Source organism: Zingiber officinale, chromosome 8B, assembly GCF_018446385.1.
Source record: "Zingiber officinale cultivar Zhangliang chromosome 8B, Zo_v1.1, whole genome shotgun sequence".
Taxonomy (NCBI): Eukaryota; Viridiplantae; Streptophyta; class Magnoliopsida; order Zingiberales; family Zingiberaceae; genus Zingiber; species Zingiber officinale.
The window spans coordinates 5,478,100-5,491,846 of NC_056001.1; the positions used below are offsets into that span (position 1 = coordinate 5,478,100).

At 33.8% G+C, this 13,747-nt stretch overlaps 1 protein-coding gene across 5 annotated transcripts in view; it reads right to left on the reverse strand.

Annotated features, from left to right (window-relative positions):
- Positions 1-683: 683 nt before the first annotated feature.
- Positions 684-13,747, reverse strand: part of LOC122016044 (inositol hexakisphosphate and diphosphoinositol-pentakisphosphate kinase VIP2-like) — a 66,463-nt gene continuing 53,399 nt past the window's right edge. For 4 of the 5 annotated variants that reach the window (XM_042573190.1, XM_042573189.1, XM_042573191.1 and 1 more), the window contains 10 exons: positions 12,473-12,598; positions 11,990-12,231; positions 11,789-11,833; positions 10,668-10,734; positions 5,077-5,148; positions 2,986-3,236; positions 2,839-2,896; positions 1,578-1,745; positions 1,276-1,350; positions 684-1,169 (listed from right to left, as the gene is read on the reverse strand). In XM_042573190.1, the coding sequence (XP_042429124.1) occupies positions 882-1,169; positions 1,276-1,350; positions 1,578-1,745; positions 2,839-2,896; positions 2,986-3,236; positions 5,077-5,148; positions 10,668-10,734; positions 11,789-11,833; positions 11,990-12,231; positions 12,473-12,598 (1,392 nt within the window). In that variant the 3' untranslated portion in view covers positions 684-881. The remainder of the gene's footprint in view (positions 1,170-1,275; positions 1,351-1,577; positions 1,746-2,838; positions 2,897-2,985; positions 3,237-5,076; positions 5,149-10,667; positions 10,735-11,788; positions 11,834-11,989; positions 12,232-12,472; positions 12,599-13,747) is intronic. The other variant, XM_042573192.1, reaches the window with a different exon arrangement.

Genomic DNA, 13,747 nt, shown 5'->3' on the forward strand with positions numbered 1-13,747 from the left:
CTGTCTTTTTATCAATTTTAACTTTGATAAATTATTAATAAAATTTATTTAGTCAAAATATTTAGCTAGAAAATATCGATGGTGAATTATTAAAAAAAGTGAAAGAAAAATAAAATTTAAGGAAGAAATAATACTACAATATTAAATATGCTTTTAACTTATGAAAAGTATTTTTATAAAAAAATATTAATTAAGTATTATCAATAAATATTTTTAATTTATTAACAAAATTTAATTTTGATTAATAAATTAAATTTTAAACAGTAAAAAATTTAAAATTACTAATTAAATTTTAATAAAAAAATAAAAATAAATTACCAACTAAATCTAATTTTAATAGTAAAAAATTAAAATTATCAATTAAATCTAAGAGTAAAAAAATAAAAATGATCTAGATTTAATCTATAAAAATTTTAAATTTTTTGACCCAATATAATTTAATTAATAAAAAATTAAAATTACTGATGAAAATAAATCTCGATTAAAATTTGTTTTAGCTATAATTTTAAATATTTAATGTCTAAACTTATATAGTTTATGTTTTTAAATTAATATTCATATTTGATTTATATAGATATATATATATAAAATTTATGGGTCCCAATATAATAGGAGCTTAAGCATAGGTCTTAATGGCCTATGCCTTGAGCCAGCCCTGTCTGAGTTGTCATGACATCATGGAATTCAGTCTTAACGATGCTATGAAATCAAAATATAAGTGGAATAGTCAATGGAAACAAAACTAATTTGCCAACTAATAACCAAACGCCAATTTTTTTCTAACTGAAGCGCTCAATAATCCTGCCCGTTTCCAGTATAATATGCAATCGTGGTGCCCGTCCTTCGCTGATTGGTAAAAGGAGAATTACGTAAAACATGCTTCACTGTTTTACATTATTATTGGTGCTGGAGGCAGCTGCGGTGGAGCCTTTATGGAAGGAAAACAAATTAACTAAACGCTCTAGTACTCCAGAACTCTTCGTGAAGTAGCCTGAAAATGCCTGTGGAGTTGCAGGCGGTGGGAAATCCTCAGCCGGCATGGCAAACGGACCGATCATTCTCTCAAATTGGTCTAATGTCAGGTAGGATGTTACTTCCTGCATCCTCTCTGGGCCCATTATAGGGAGAGTATGTTCTTGATGAAGCAAAGCAGCATCCCCATCATCATTCTTCGTCATACCAGGAAAAATGATAATATTAAAACAAACAATCACATTGAATATTAACGGACTCTGTTACAGTCGTACCGCAATTAAACATGAAAAAAAATATTACCTCCAGGGGGCTTAAATCTGCACCTCTACTAAATGTCATCTCCATCCGAAATCTTTTTGGATCTTCTAATGCTACCTGAAATTCAATGATAAATGACTGGACATGAGGAATTTCTTTGTAACACCAATCTTAGATGGCAGCTGACTTATTCTAAAAGAATGTCGCCTTTCCTGCCATTCTGAACAAGAAAATAACTCTAATGTGTCTATCTAGTACAACACAATCAGTACATCTTTAAGACCTTCAAATCAAGTAGGAAAATTGTTAACAAGTAAAATGTCAATTTGGACTAACTATTGTACCTCAGTATTCTCAAACATTCTGAAAACTATGTAGCTCATGTAGTCAAGTTCCCGGGTCTTGTGTAGGTGATCTAGTGCACTATTGCAGACAAGGCTATCCTCTCCTTGCAGGGACTCATCTAAGTTGCAATATCGAAGTACATTCATTAAAGAATGTATGTGTGATTCCTGAAATCAACACAACAGCAATCAAAGAGGATAGTTAAAACACAATAACTGGACATAATGCACTTGTAGATACATTTATGAACAAAAATGCAAACATTCTAAGAAAAAAGATGATAGCATTACATCATTTGATTATAAATTCAATATTGTTAAATATAGAGCCTGAAAATAACTATACTTTTCAATTCAAATTTCAAACCTTATCCAAGCTAGTATTTGAAAACCATGGAATATAACTACGGATGATTTGAGAGAAGGCCATCCGGCCATCCGGCCATCCGACTACCTTCACTATTTCATCAAAAACAAGGTTCTTATGTTCTGCAAAAAATATTCATAGATGCACAAACCGAGGTTGCATGCTTGATAGAGAAACAGGATATCTCACATAAAATCCTCACCATTGAGTTTGGGGAGGGATAATCTGGACAGCCATTCTATGAACCAGTACATCTCTATTGGTTTATCAAAATAGAAGGTACAAGAAGCACCAAAAAGATTCTATTGCTCACCCTCCTGATCACCCCAAAAGGATGGCTAAATCATAGTTTAGAATGTGATGTGACCATTTTGCCTGTTACAGGTGAGACCTATCATGAACAATATCAGAATGTGGCACCACCTCAGATACACCATTTCATGTTACTGATGAAAGTGCGAAGGCGATCTCAACAGGACTGTATTAAGTCTAACAAGGCAGATGGGAAGAACGAGCATGCAATGTTTCCAGGAAAAAAAAACAACTACTGGTACATGTGATTTCCTTCTCTTCTTATTCTTCTTCTCCTCTTATCATGCTGCTTCTCCCTCTTTTTTCCCCCTCTTATTCTCCCTCTACCATTACTACGTACATGTGCCAACCTCTATAGTTTGACAGCACAGGTTAACAATGGAACAAAACCATTTTGATAAGTGACCAAAATTGACATTTTAAACCTGGAACTTAACCAATTTGAAGCTATATGCACTAAATATAATTTCATCTTGGAGACATGTTTGGAATGTACCAAAATACCCAAATTACATCGAACAAGTTTCATGATGAACACATAATATTAGCTCATAATGGCATAAATGGGAAGAATGCACCCACCGATGTGAAATAAAGCCTTGTACGAACATGTCGTTCAGGTGTTCTCACATTAGCATATCTGAAACAGAATGGAAAATAGACCAATTTAGCATGCCAATTATAATGTTAAACATAGTTGATAGCAGACAATGAGCATGTGATAGAAACTTTGGATCTAAGCGATATTTGGTCTCTCTGTCATCATCATCATCTTGGTCTATTGATTTTTCACTAGTTGAGCTAGTTCTTCTTAGATCTTCATTCCTGTTCAAAGGCCTAGCTTGGTCTCGCTCTTCCTTCCTTGTCTTTGGGAACGTTGTTGTTGTCTCCTGACTGCTTTTTGGTTCAGCAACATCAATTGCTTCTTCTCGAGTATTATGCAAGTCAATTAAGATTTTACCCAGCAAACGACGTGCAATCTGAAGAACAAAATAATGACTGTGACAATAGTGCATATACTATATTGTAGCATTCAAATAAATAAACTGCAGACCACCTTTTTTTATGTGCATGTTGAGGAGAAAGTATCTAGCAATTGTAACGGACAATTGAACATAGTATGCTAAATGGTTGATGATGCCTTCATATGATTTATTTTTTTTATCAACTCTCTTTTAAACAGTAGGATAGCTAATCTCACAACCTCTTCATCAACTCTCAACGCAACCTCTTCAACAATGAAAGAAAAAACATCATATACTGACTCCATGACATGATGCCAGTAACTCACAAATAACAAACTTATAACTTGTAAGAAACACTTCTGCTGGGAGAACTGGACGATATTCTCTTTCTAGACATGCCTTGTTACATACGGTAACATTATCACCAAATATACAAAATGTGTCCTTTACTTGAACAAATTGCATAGATAATGTTGTTCAAGCACCTCATGTTTTAGCAGTATAACATTTTCATAGATCATCAAGTTCCTGCAAGTATTTGCATGCAAATGTTGAGTTGTTGTGATTTCACTAACAGAGTTGGTCTTTTTCTTATTGCATAAAATGTTTATGGACTGCACAAATTTTAGTTTTCTAAGATCAAGTTTTTATACAGATAATAGTTGATTGTGTTTCCTCATCATTGCAGGCAGTTGAGCATGCGGTTCAGCAATATTTTCCAGCATCTTGAAAATTTTCAACATGTCTTTGATACCAATAGTTGGCTCTGATATCAATTGATACAGATAATAGTTGATGAGATCAAGTACATGAGCGAATGGTGATTCAGCAGGGAGGAAGATTGTTCGACAGGAGGGAAGCAGAAAGAATTGAGAAGGAGAGAGAAGAAAAGAGGGAGAGTTGAGAGAGAGAGGATTGCACACAAGGAGAGAGAACAATGAACATAGAATAGGAAATAAAATTCGCTATTGATTAATTTTTTTTCAATACTATATATTTAATTTTATAGGCAAAAAATACTACTAATTCTTAATTGTTTAGTCTTCCTTTGACTTATGAGGGCATGATTTATATGCTTGAGTCTTTGCATTCTTTCATTTAGGTGGGATCCTGAATCCAATTGAGTCCTGGCTCCTTGCTTCCTTCCATAAAGATCTTTCCTTCCTAACCCCTTATATCCTTCCACCAAGTGCTTTTCCCCTTCCAATGTAACTGGGACCAAGTTGTGAGTCCATTTGATATATTCTTTTGTTGCTTTACTTGTGGAGACTAGTTTCCTTCATCTCCAGGAGATGGACTAGGTTCGTACCAGTAAAGCATCACTAACCTTTATGATTGATAACCCGCTCCCTCTAAAAAAGCAATCTATTATAAGCCAGATAAGTGAGTGAAAAAGAATTTTCAACATGCTACCTCAAACGCTCCAATTCCTTTAGCAGAACTGATAAAGTACTCGTCAAATTATGCCAGATAGAAAACAAGCAAGAGTCTCAAACATGTGTTTTACCAATTGCTTGTACTTTGAAAATAATTGGTTTTTTATTAAGTGAGATTTACCCAACAACCTTGAGTTTTTAACTCAGAAGCATCCTATTTCATTATTCCAGAGCCCTCCTGTTCCAATGAGAAATGAAAGGTCTAAATGCAAGAAAATGCTGGTTTTGAATATACTGGATGTTGTCAAAATTTTTATAATTCTTATGCAACAGTTACAGTTGAGGCAAAATGACATAATGAAAAAAAAGTCCAAAAATAATTATTGAGAAAAGGCATCTACAGGTCAATTTCTTTTTTTTTTTGAATTACAACAACATGAGCTTGTTGAACAATACAAAATGACACAAGTGGTCCGTACCTTTGAGCCAATTTTCAGTTTCTGCCTTGGATTTATCCCGTACTCATTTGGAATAACACCATCAGCAAGCAACTGAAAAACAATAAACCAGGAAATGAGAAACTTGTTATTATTCTTTAGTGAAATAGAAAAGCCTACATTGTATTTGTTTGTTCAGCAATCCCTCCCTCACGAAAGAGATTCATTTATGAGAAGAAGACTAATGAAAAAGTTTTTTTTTTCTCTTTATTGTCACTGAGGAAGTTAAATGCAGTCTAGATGAAATAAGAGGTAACAATTTGTTGGGTGTAGGTTACATAGCTTTAATAACAATTTGCTATTGAAAGCTGAAAGTAATGAGGGAACAGGTAGCTACTCCATATATAGAACCTATCAAAACAGGTAGCCAATCTATCCAGTATTCAATACATTGACAATCTCAGTCCATCCCATTCACCTCACTGAAGTTCCCTCCCTGCAATCCTGGGCCATATTCATATGCGGAATTACACCTGGTGGTGATGAAGTCTATAAATACAAATCATATTGTTAGGGTTGCAAGGTTACAAACATAGTTCCATATTAAAAATGCATGGGAAAGATCATGGGTTCATAAGAAAAAGATATCTCGATTGGCATGAAGCCTTTTGGATAGAGCTCAAGAGCAAAACCATGAGAGCTTAAGCCCAAAGTAGACAATATCATACCATTATGGAGATATCTAAATTCTTTTCGTTTCTTCAATTGATATCAGAGTGAGGTCGCTCTTCACCAGACTAGCCGCCGGAAGAAGCACGAGCCAGAGCCATGATCCAAGATTGAACCATGTGGGTGAAACCTTGAACGAAGTAGGAGAGGCAGGCCAGTGACCTAATGCTTAAGGGGAGACCCTGAGCAGGTCAAAAGTAATCCGATGCTTAAGGGGGACGTGGTCCTTTGTTTGAGAGGGGGGTTGTTGAGATTGCAAGATTACAAACATAGTCCTAAAAGCACATGGGAAAGATTATGAGTTTATAAGAAAAAGATATCTCCATTGGCATGAGGACTTTTGGGTAGAGCTCAGGAGCAAAACTATGAGAGCTTAGGTCCAAAGTGGACAATATCATACTATTGTGGAGATATCTAAATTCTTTTTGATCCTTCACATATATGTCAGTTGAGTTTATTGATATAACTAATCTTCTCAAAAAACCAAATTTCACCTTTTCTCCTGAATATCCTCCTCCCTTTACTCCTGGTTTCTCTCCCTACTTATTTGCACCACCAACTACCAGACATCCTCCTTGTTTTCCTCTTCCCATTCTATCCACTGAAGTTTAGTCTCTGCATGTATATCCTACAAGTACAAATGACTCTGCCACTTAATCTTGTTGACATGCTCAAGGTTTAAAGTTTTGGTCTATGACGAAATAATATGTTTTCAGTACTGTATTGTATCATGTCGATACACTTTCAATGTTTATATTTTGGTTATGGTTATTTATACTTGAGTAAATCAAACAAATGATTGGATTGTGTCTTATACTGAATTTGAAACACTTACAATTGGATCGCAAATCTACCCTTTAAGTTGTATTGCAATAGGTGTTGGATAGAATCTAGAAGAGATGGTCGATTTCTTGGAAGAGGCGCCAACTAGAGAGTGCTAAGGTCACCAATGAAGACAAACCAGAAGGTAGAGATGGGACGCATGTGGCTAGCATATGGAGCATGACAATATTTCATGACCAGTCTCAAGCTCGGATAAAGGAGGAGGGTTGCGTTAAATTACCAGCTAAAGTTACAACTAAGGCAAATGTTCAATGAATGAATTCATTAAACTATTATGCTGATGTTAGGTTATTCGCCGGAAGGAACGCATTACAGGATTCGACTGTAACGTCTTGGCAAGAACCACTACATCTCTAAATTCTAGTGCTAAATATATGAGTTCACATTATAAGGTCCAACCATAACATATCGGCAAGGACATCTCCATGAGAACTTGGATGTCGTGTTAAATAAGAGTTCTCACATCATAGATTGAATAAGGACAAATATTATAGAAAAACTAATAGTCTAAGATTTAGAACATGAAACATAGGAACTCTCACTAGTAAATCAATGGAGGTAATAGATGCGTTGTTTAGAAGAAGAATTAGTATTTTATGTGTACAAGAGACAAAATGGATAGGCAAGTTGGCAAAAATAATAGAAAACTCGAGTTTTAAGTTATGGTACACAAGAAACAATATAATAAGAAATGATGTGGGTATTATTGTACATAGTTAGTTAAATAATGAAGTTGTTGGAGTAGTTAGAAAACGAGAGTGGTGAAAGAATCTATGAATATAATTAGCATATATGCACCTTAAGTAGGATTAGATGAAACTCCCAAATCAAGATTTTGAGATAACCTAGATGAAGTATTACAAAATATTCAGCTAATGAAATGATTTTAATAGGAGACGATCTAAATAGGCATGTCAGAGTGAAAAGTGAGGAATATGAGAGGGTACATGGGTTTATAGGTTTGGAACAAAAAAAGAAAGGAAAACTATATTGGATTTTGCGATAGCATATAACCTTATATTAGTTAATACATTTAAAAAAAAAAACACTTGGTCAAAAGTGGGAATAATAAATCGCAAATTAACTTTATTATTGTTAGAAAGAAAGATAGAAAGATTTGTAAAGATTGTAAAGTCATCCCAAAAGAAAATTTAACTACCCAACATAGATTAGTAGTATTGGATTTACTCCTCAAACATAATATTAATAGGAGGAAAATATATATGACTCCTAGAATTAGGGTTGTAAATGAACCAAGCATTCGTGAGCAAGCTTGGTGTTTGGCTCGGTAAGAGCTTGTTTATTTTCATTCAATATACACAAGATTAATTAAACAAACAAGCTTAAACAGCTCATTAAACTAAACAAACAAGCTTGAACATATATGTGTTCAACTTGTTACTGTTCATGAACAACGTTCGTGAACAATGTTCACGAACTATATTTATTAATAAAACTCTTTTCAATATGCTAAATAAATAATAAAATAAAATAAACAAATAAGTTTAAATTATCAAGCTCAATAACCAATCAAATAACTAAAAGTTTCAAACAATCAAACAAGCTTGAATTGAGAGCTTGATAACATCAAAACGAACCAAACTCGCATCAAGCTTAAGCCAAGCTCGAACCAAGCTTCAAACAAGCTCAAGCTCATAAAAAATAAACCAAGTCAAGCTTGAACAATCATTTCAAAAGCTTGGTTCATTTTAAACTCGGCTCAGCTCGATCACCTTATCAAACAAGCTTGAACACCCCAAAGCTCGGCTCACTCGACTCGTTTACAGCCCTACCTAGAATTAAGTGATAGAAGTTAAATGATAGAAAGCAAAACATATTTAAGAAGGTAGGAATACAAACATTAGATGAAATATACGGTGAATCTAATACGACATAAGATAAGATGGTAATAAAGTTAACAATAGTAGCTAAGAGTGTACTCGGTGAATCAAAGGGGCATGCATCACCAAATAAGGAATCATGGTGTTAGAATGAGAAAATACAAGAGAAAATAAAAGAAAACGAACAACGTATAAGAAATTATATATTTATAAAAACGAGGAAAATTTTAAAAATATACAATAGCCAAGAAAGATGCTAAGAAAGCAATGAATGAAACAAAGAATGAAACATTGGATACAAAAGAAGGGGAACAAGATATTTATAGAATAACTAAAGTGAAGATAAGAGATCTTATCAAACTAAAATGTATTAAAGATGAATGCAATAGGGTACTAGTAAACGATGGAGAAATAAAAGAGCAGTGAAAAATATTTCATCAACTTTTTAATGAATGTTTAGATGACTAACTTAACTTGGATAATTTAAGCAGGCCAAATGAGTATAGAAATTTAAATTATTATCATAAATTTAAACTTTAGAAGTAGAACAAATTTTAAATGGAATACACAATGGAATAACCATTGGATCAGATGATATTTCGATAGAGGTATGGACATACCTAGGGAAACAAGGTATTGAATGACTTACAAAATTATTTAACATGATATTGAAAATGAAAAAAAATGTTGAGTTCCCTTATATAAGAATAAGACATACAAAATTGTACAAACTATAAGAATATTAAACTAATGAGTCATACCATGAAACTTTGAAAAAAAAAATAATAGAAAAAAGATTAAGGAGACCACGGTGATCAAAAATCAATTTGGATTCATACCTAGAAGATCGACAATAGAAGTTATATATCTTCTTAGACAAATAATTGAAAAATATCGAGAGAAAAACAAGATCTACACGGTATTCATTAACTTAGAAAAAACTTATGATAGAGTCTTTAGAGAAGTTATATGAAGAATTCTCGAAAAGAAAGGTGTTAGCGCAACATATATTAAACTAATTAAGGATATGTATGAGAATGTAACGACGAGTATAAAAACTTCAAACAGAGTAACTGAAACATTTCCAATGAAAATAGGGTTACATCAAGGATCAGCTTAGTCCCTATCTTTTTACACTAATTATGGGCGAACTCACTTGACACATTAAAGCTGGTGTATGTTGTTTGTAGATGATATTGTTTTGATAGATGAGACACGTGAAAGAGCAAATGCTAAACTAGAATCTTGGCAGGAAATATTAGAAGTGAAAGGTTTTAAACTTAGTAAAGTAAAGAAAGAATATATGAAATTTAAGTTTAGCATATTAGATGTAATGAGACAATTGTTAAGATAGGAGATAACGAGCTCCCAAGTTTTAAGTATTTAGGATCATTTTTTCAAAATAATGGTGGGATTGAAAGAAATGTCTTACATAGAATACAAGCAGGATGATTGAAATGGAGGAAAGCGTCGGGTGTTTAATGTGATCGTAAAGTACCTCTAAAACTTAAAGGGAAGTTTTATAAAATGACCGGTTAGACTTGCTGTGTTATATGATGTTAAATATTACGCTATGACTCGAGCACATGAGCAGAAAATGAGAATTGCAGAGATAAGGATGTTAAGGTGGATGTATAAACATACAAGAATAGACAGAATAAGAAATGAGAGTATTAGAGAGAAAGTCTATTGAGGGAAAACTTCGAGAGATGCGTTTAAGATAGTACAAATATGTACTAGTCGATTAATAAATGCTCCAGTTAGGCGATGTGAAATTATGACAAATACACGCATCAAATAGGAAGAGGAAGACCAAAAAAAACTTGGTTAGCAATAATAAAATAAGATCAAATTTATTTAAATATAGATGATGATATAGAAGGGGATAAAGCCCAAAGGCGTAAAAAGATCCATATAGCCGACCCCACCTAGTGAGATAAAACTTAGTTGTTGTTGTTTTACAACATTTAGACTAATATAAAAATTTTCAAACTTTCAAGGTTAAATGATAAATTATGGTTCTAATTAAATTGGATCCTAATTTGGGATTCAATTCATCTTAAATATGGGAGACCAGAAGTCAATCTTCACTTCGTAACATTTATATGATGGCTACTCCAATTCTTACCAATGTCTTTCCATCATATCATAATTTATACATACACTAACATGATCGATAAACTGTACTTTTGATTGACTATGCAAAGAAGAATGAAATACCTGAGCAACTCTGAAGAGCTCAGTCAAACCTTCAAGATTAAGGTGAGCATTATGAAGGAGGTCATATCTGCAATGGAGTAAAATTGATATGCAAATATTTCCAACATAAGAATTCAAATAAATTTCATGAATATATGTTCTTTTAATGCAGGAATAAACCAATTCTACTGTAGCAGAAACCATCTAAAGATAAACTAATGTGCAAAATTGAACAGCATAATAGCATTATCTTCAAATGTAACCAAGTTGTATGTGACCAACATGTTCTTGGTCGAAAACAATTTTGTTAAATGTTGTAACGGTTTTCTAATCATAACCATCCATGTTTAACGAATCAACCAAAATGTAACAGTCCAGGATTGTTATAATCCCACCCTTAGACATTTTGTGATGGTGAAACCCCAATTAAGAAGAGGACACTACCATTGGCTTAAGCCTATGGTTAAGGCATGGAGTGACCTTCCTCAGTTCCTCCTGTTCTCTCTCTCTCCAGGAGAAGGTATTCAAGTGTTATGATGATGGCATCATAGGAGACAGAGATAAATAAGGTCGGCAACCTTTTATTTTGACTTCCCTGTCTTTGCCATATTTCTGGATGATAAGGCTAGTAAGCTAGCTGTATTGGATTCAATTAGTCGTTCAAAAGAGAGACTGATCAAGCTGAATGCTTGGGAGAGATAGAGGACCATGATCCGCACAACAGAGATAATGTGAAGCATGTCATCAACATGGTCTCACTAGACAGCAAGATTAGTAGGGCAGCATCAATTGAAATATTCATTCTCCCAACAAATAATAGAGGCCCACCTGCACACTGTTTGTTATAGAGAGAATATTGGCTGACAGAATGTCAGAACACCAAGCTAACGCACACAGACAAGAATTTCATTCGCACAAAGAGCACCATCAGCATCAAGAGACCATCTTTTGACTTTGAAGGTGCCAGATGCAAGGGTGAAAATGTTCAAGTTTATTGGAGTTTTCAGTTTTCACGAAATAACAACCAATATTTTGAAATATTAAGCTTCTGAGTTGATAAGATGATTAATAGGCCATAGTTGTTGGAGTAACTGCAGAACCGATGATGATAGTATAATATTCAAATGAATTTAAATACTCACTTGCAAGAGTCATAAACATCAGGAATCTGTGTAACATCATATCGCCTGCAGGAAATAAATATAAATCGTTTTCATATTCAATGACAGAGTTTGTGTTGATTTATTTACTGAGTTGCCAAATGTGAGGAGAGGTATTTTACGAAGTTTTATAAATGATCATATAGGTAATATAGACTTATTTGAGTTCAGAATGATCCATACTCTTTTCTTTCATTATACAAGTCTCTCTCAAGCTTCTTCCAACGTGCAAACATCAAAAGGAAGCTTTCGCTACCACAAGGCAAACCAGCGGCTATACGAGCTATATCAATGGTTGTTTTTCCAAAGGCTTTTGCTTGGTCATAATGGGGTAGCACAGTGGATGAAGCTGTTACAGAAAGCTTCTCATCTTCTTCTTCAGCTAGCAGCTTCACTTTTGCAGTTATCTTCTTTGTCAAATTAACCTATTAAAAATTCATAGTAATTCCCTCTTATTCAAGGAAGAGTTCATCAGACTATTAAGAAGATGATGAAGATTCAGTCACATTCTCTCCAAAAAGATGAAAGATATCTTTCATTTAGGTATTAATATTTCAAGATTAAACTTGGGGAGGGTGGGAGTAACCCTTCATTGAGTCCAGTCCTAGTTCAAGGAAAAAAGCCTCAGAAGGACAACACAGGCAAGTAGACACCCTAAAAACATACCAAAGAATGAAGAAGTTGGGATGCATTATCAGGCACACCAGCTCCATCAACCATCCATAAAGGCCCACCAGACATATTTCCATTTAAAGTTTTTCCTTCTGAAGTAATAATTGCATGTAATTTTGCCTGCATAATACCAGAAAAAAAAATATTTAAACTAAAAAACTAATCCATTTCTATTACATGTCTGAGAATATGTGCGTAAGCATGGGTCTTTAGTCATACACAGAAAAAGGTTCACATGAAGAGAACTTGCAACCAAATACAAATTTGTTATAGTGAGAACCTAACATTTCAACAAAATATTTAAATATTTAGGCCATCATTTAAAATCTCGACTCGTACCGAGGTTTTGGTCCTGGATCGGAATGATACAATTTCTGTAGTGTCCCAAATCGGCTAAATAAATCATTTAATTTAAATAAGATAAAATAATGAGAAACGGTAAATAAATAATTATAGCATTTCTGAGTCTTTAGACTCATAATTTTGATTGTTGCGGAAGAGGAGACGCATGTGACAGGAGACTTCAACCAGAGATCAGGCTTGGGACAGAGGCAGTACAACCCAAAGACCTTCCAATTCATGTTCCGCATTATTTAAAGGTTTTCTTTAGTAAGTATAAATTTTGGACCTTGGTGACCAGTACTTAATGTTTACTAGTGGTTAACTTTTTTGAGAACTATTTGGGTACTTTCGACAAATTCGGGATTTATATATGGATTCAAGTGCTTCTATGTTCGAGATATCTGGAAAAAAAATGACTCAATTAAGTTAGCTTAGGGGACGTTTCAGTTTCGGTATCGTATCAAACTGTGCCGATATAGTTTTGGTATTTTTTAAATATATAATATATTAATTAAAAGTAAAATATTTAACATAAATATTTAAAATATAAAAATAATTCAGAGATAAATATGAAAATAGATAAATAAATAAATAAATAATTTATTATATTTTTTTTAGAATTAAAATAAATTAATTAGATAATTTTATTAGGGTTTAATAAACCCTCTTTATATTATCCATATCATAGCTAGGAGTTATAAAACAATTTACCTAAGTTTTAATTAAAAAAACACTGACTCGCTGCTTGAGAAAGTCGGGCGACAATGCGGTCGTCGAGTTCGCGCGACCCCTCTGTTGCGACTACGGGGTCGCGCGACGCCTCTCTACTGCCGCGGGGCCTAGTACTGGGTTCGTGCCGATTGGCGGGCGGAACGAGATGTTTCATCCGTTTCAACCAGTTCGGCACGGTATTTTAATCCTTGATTT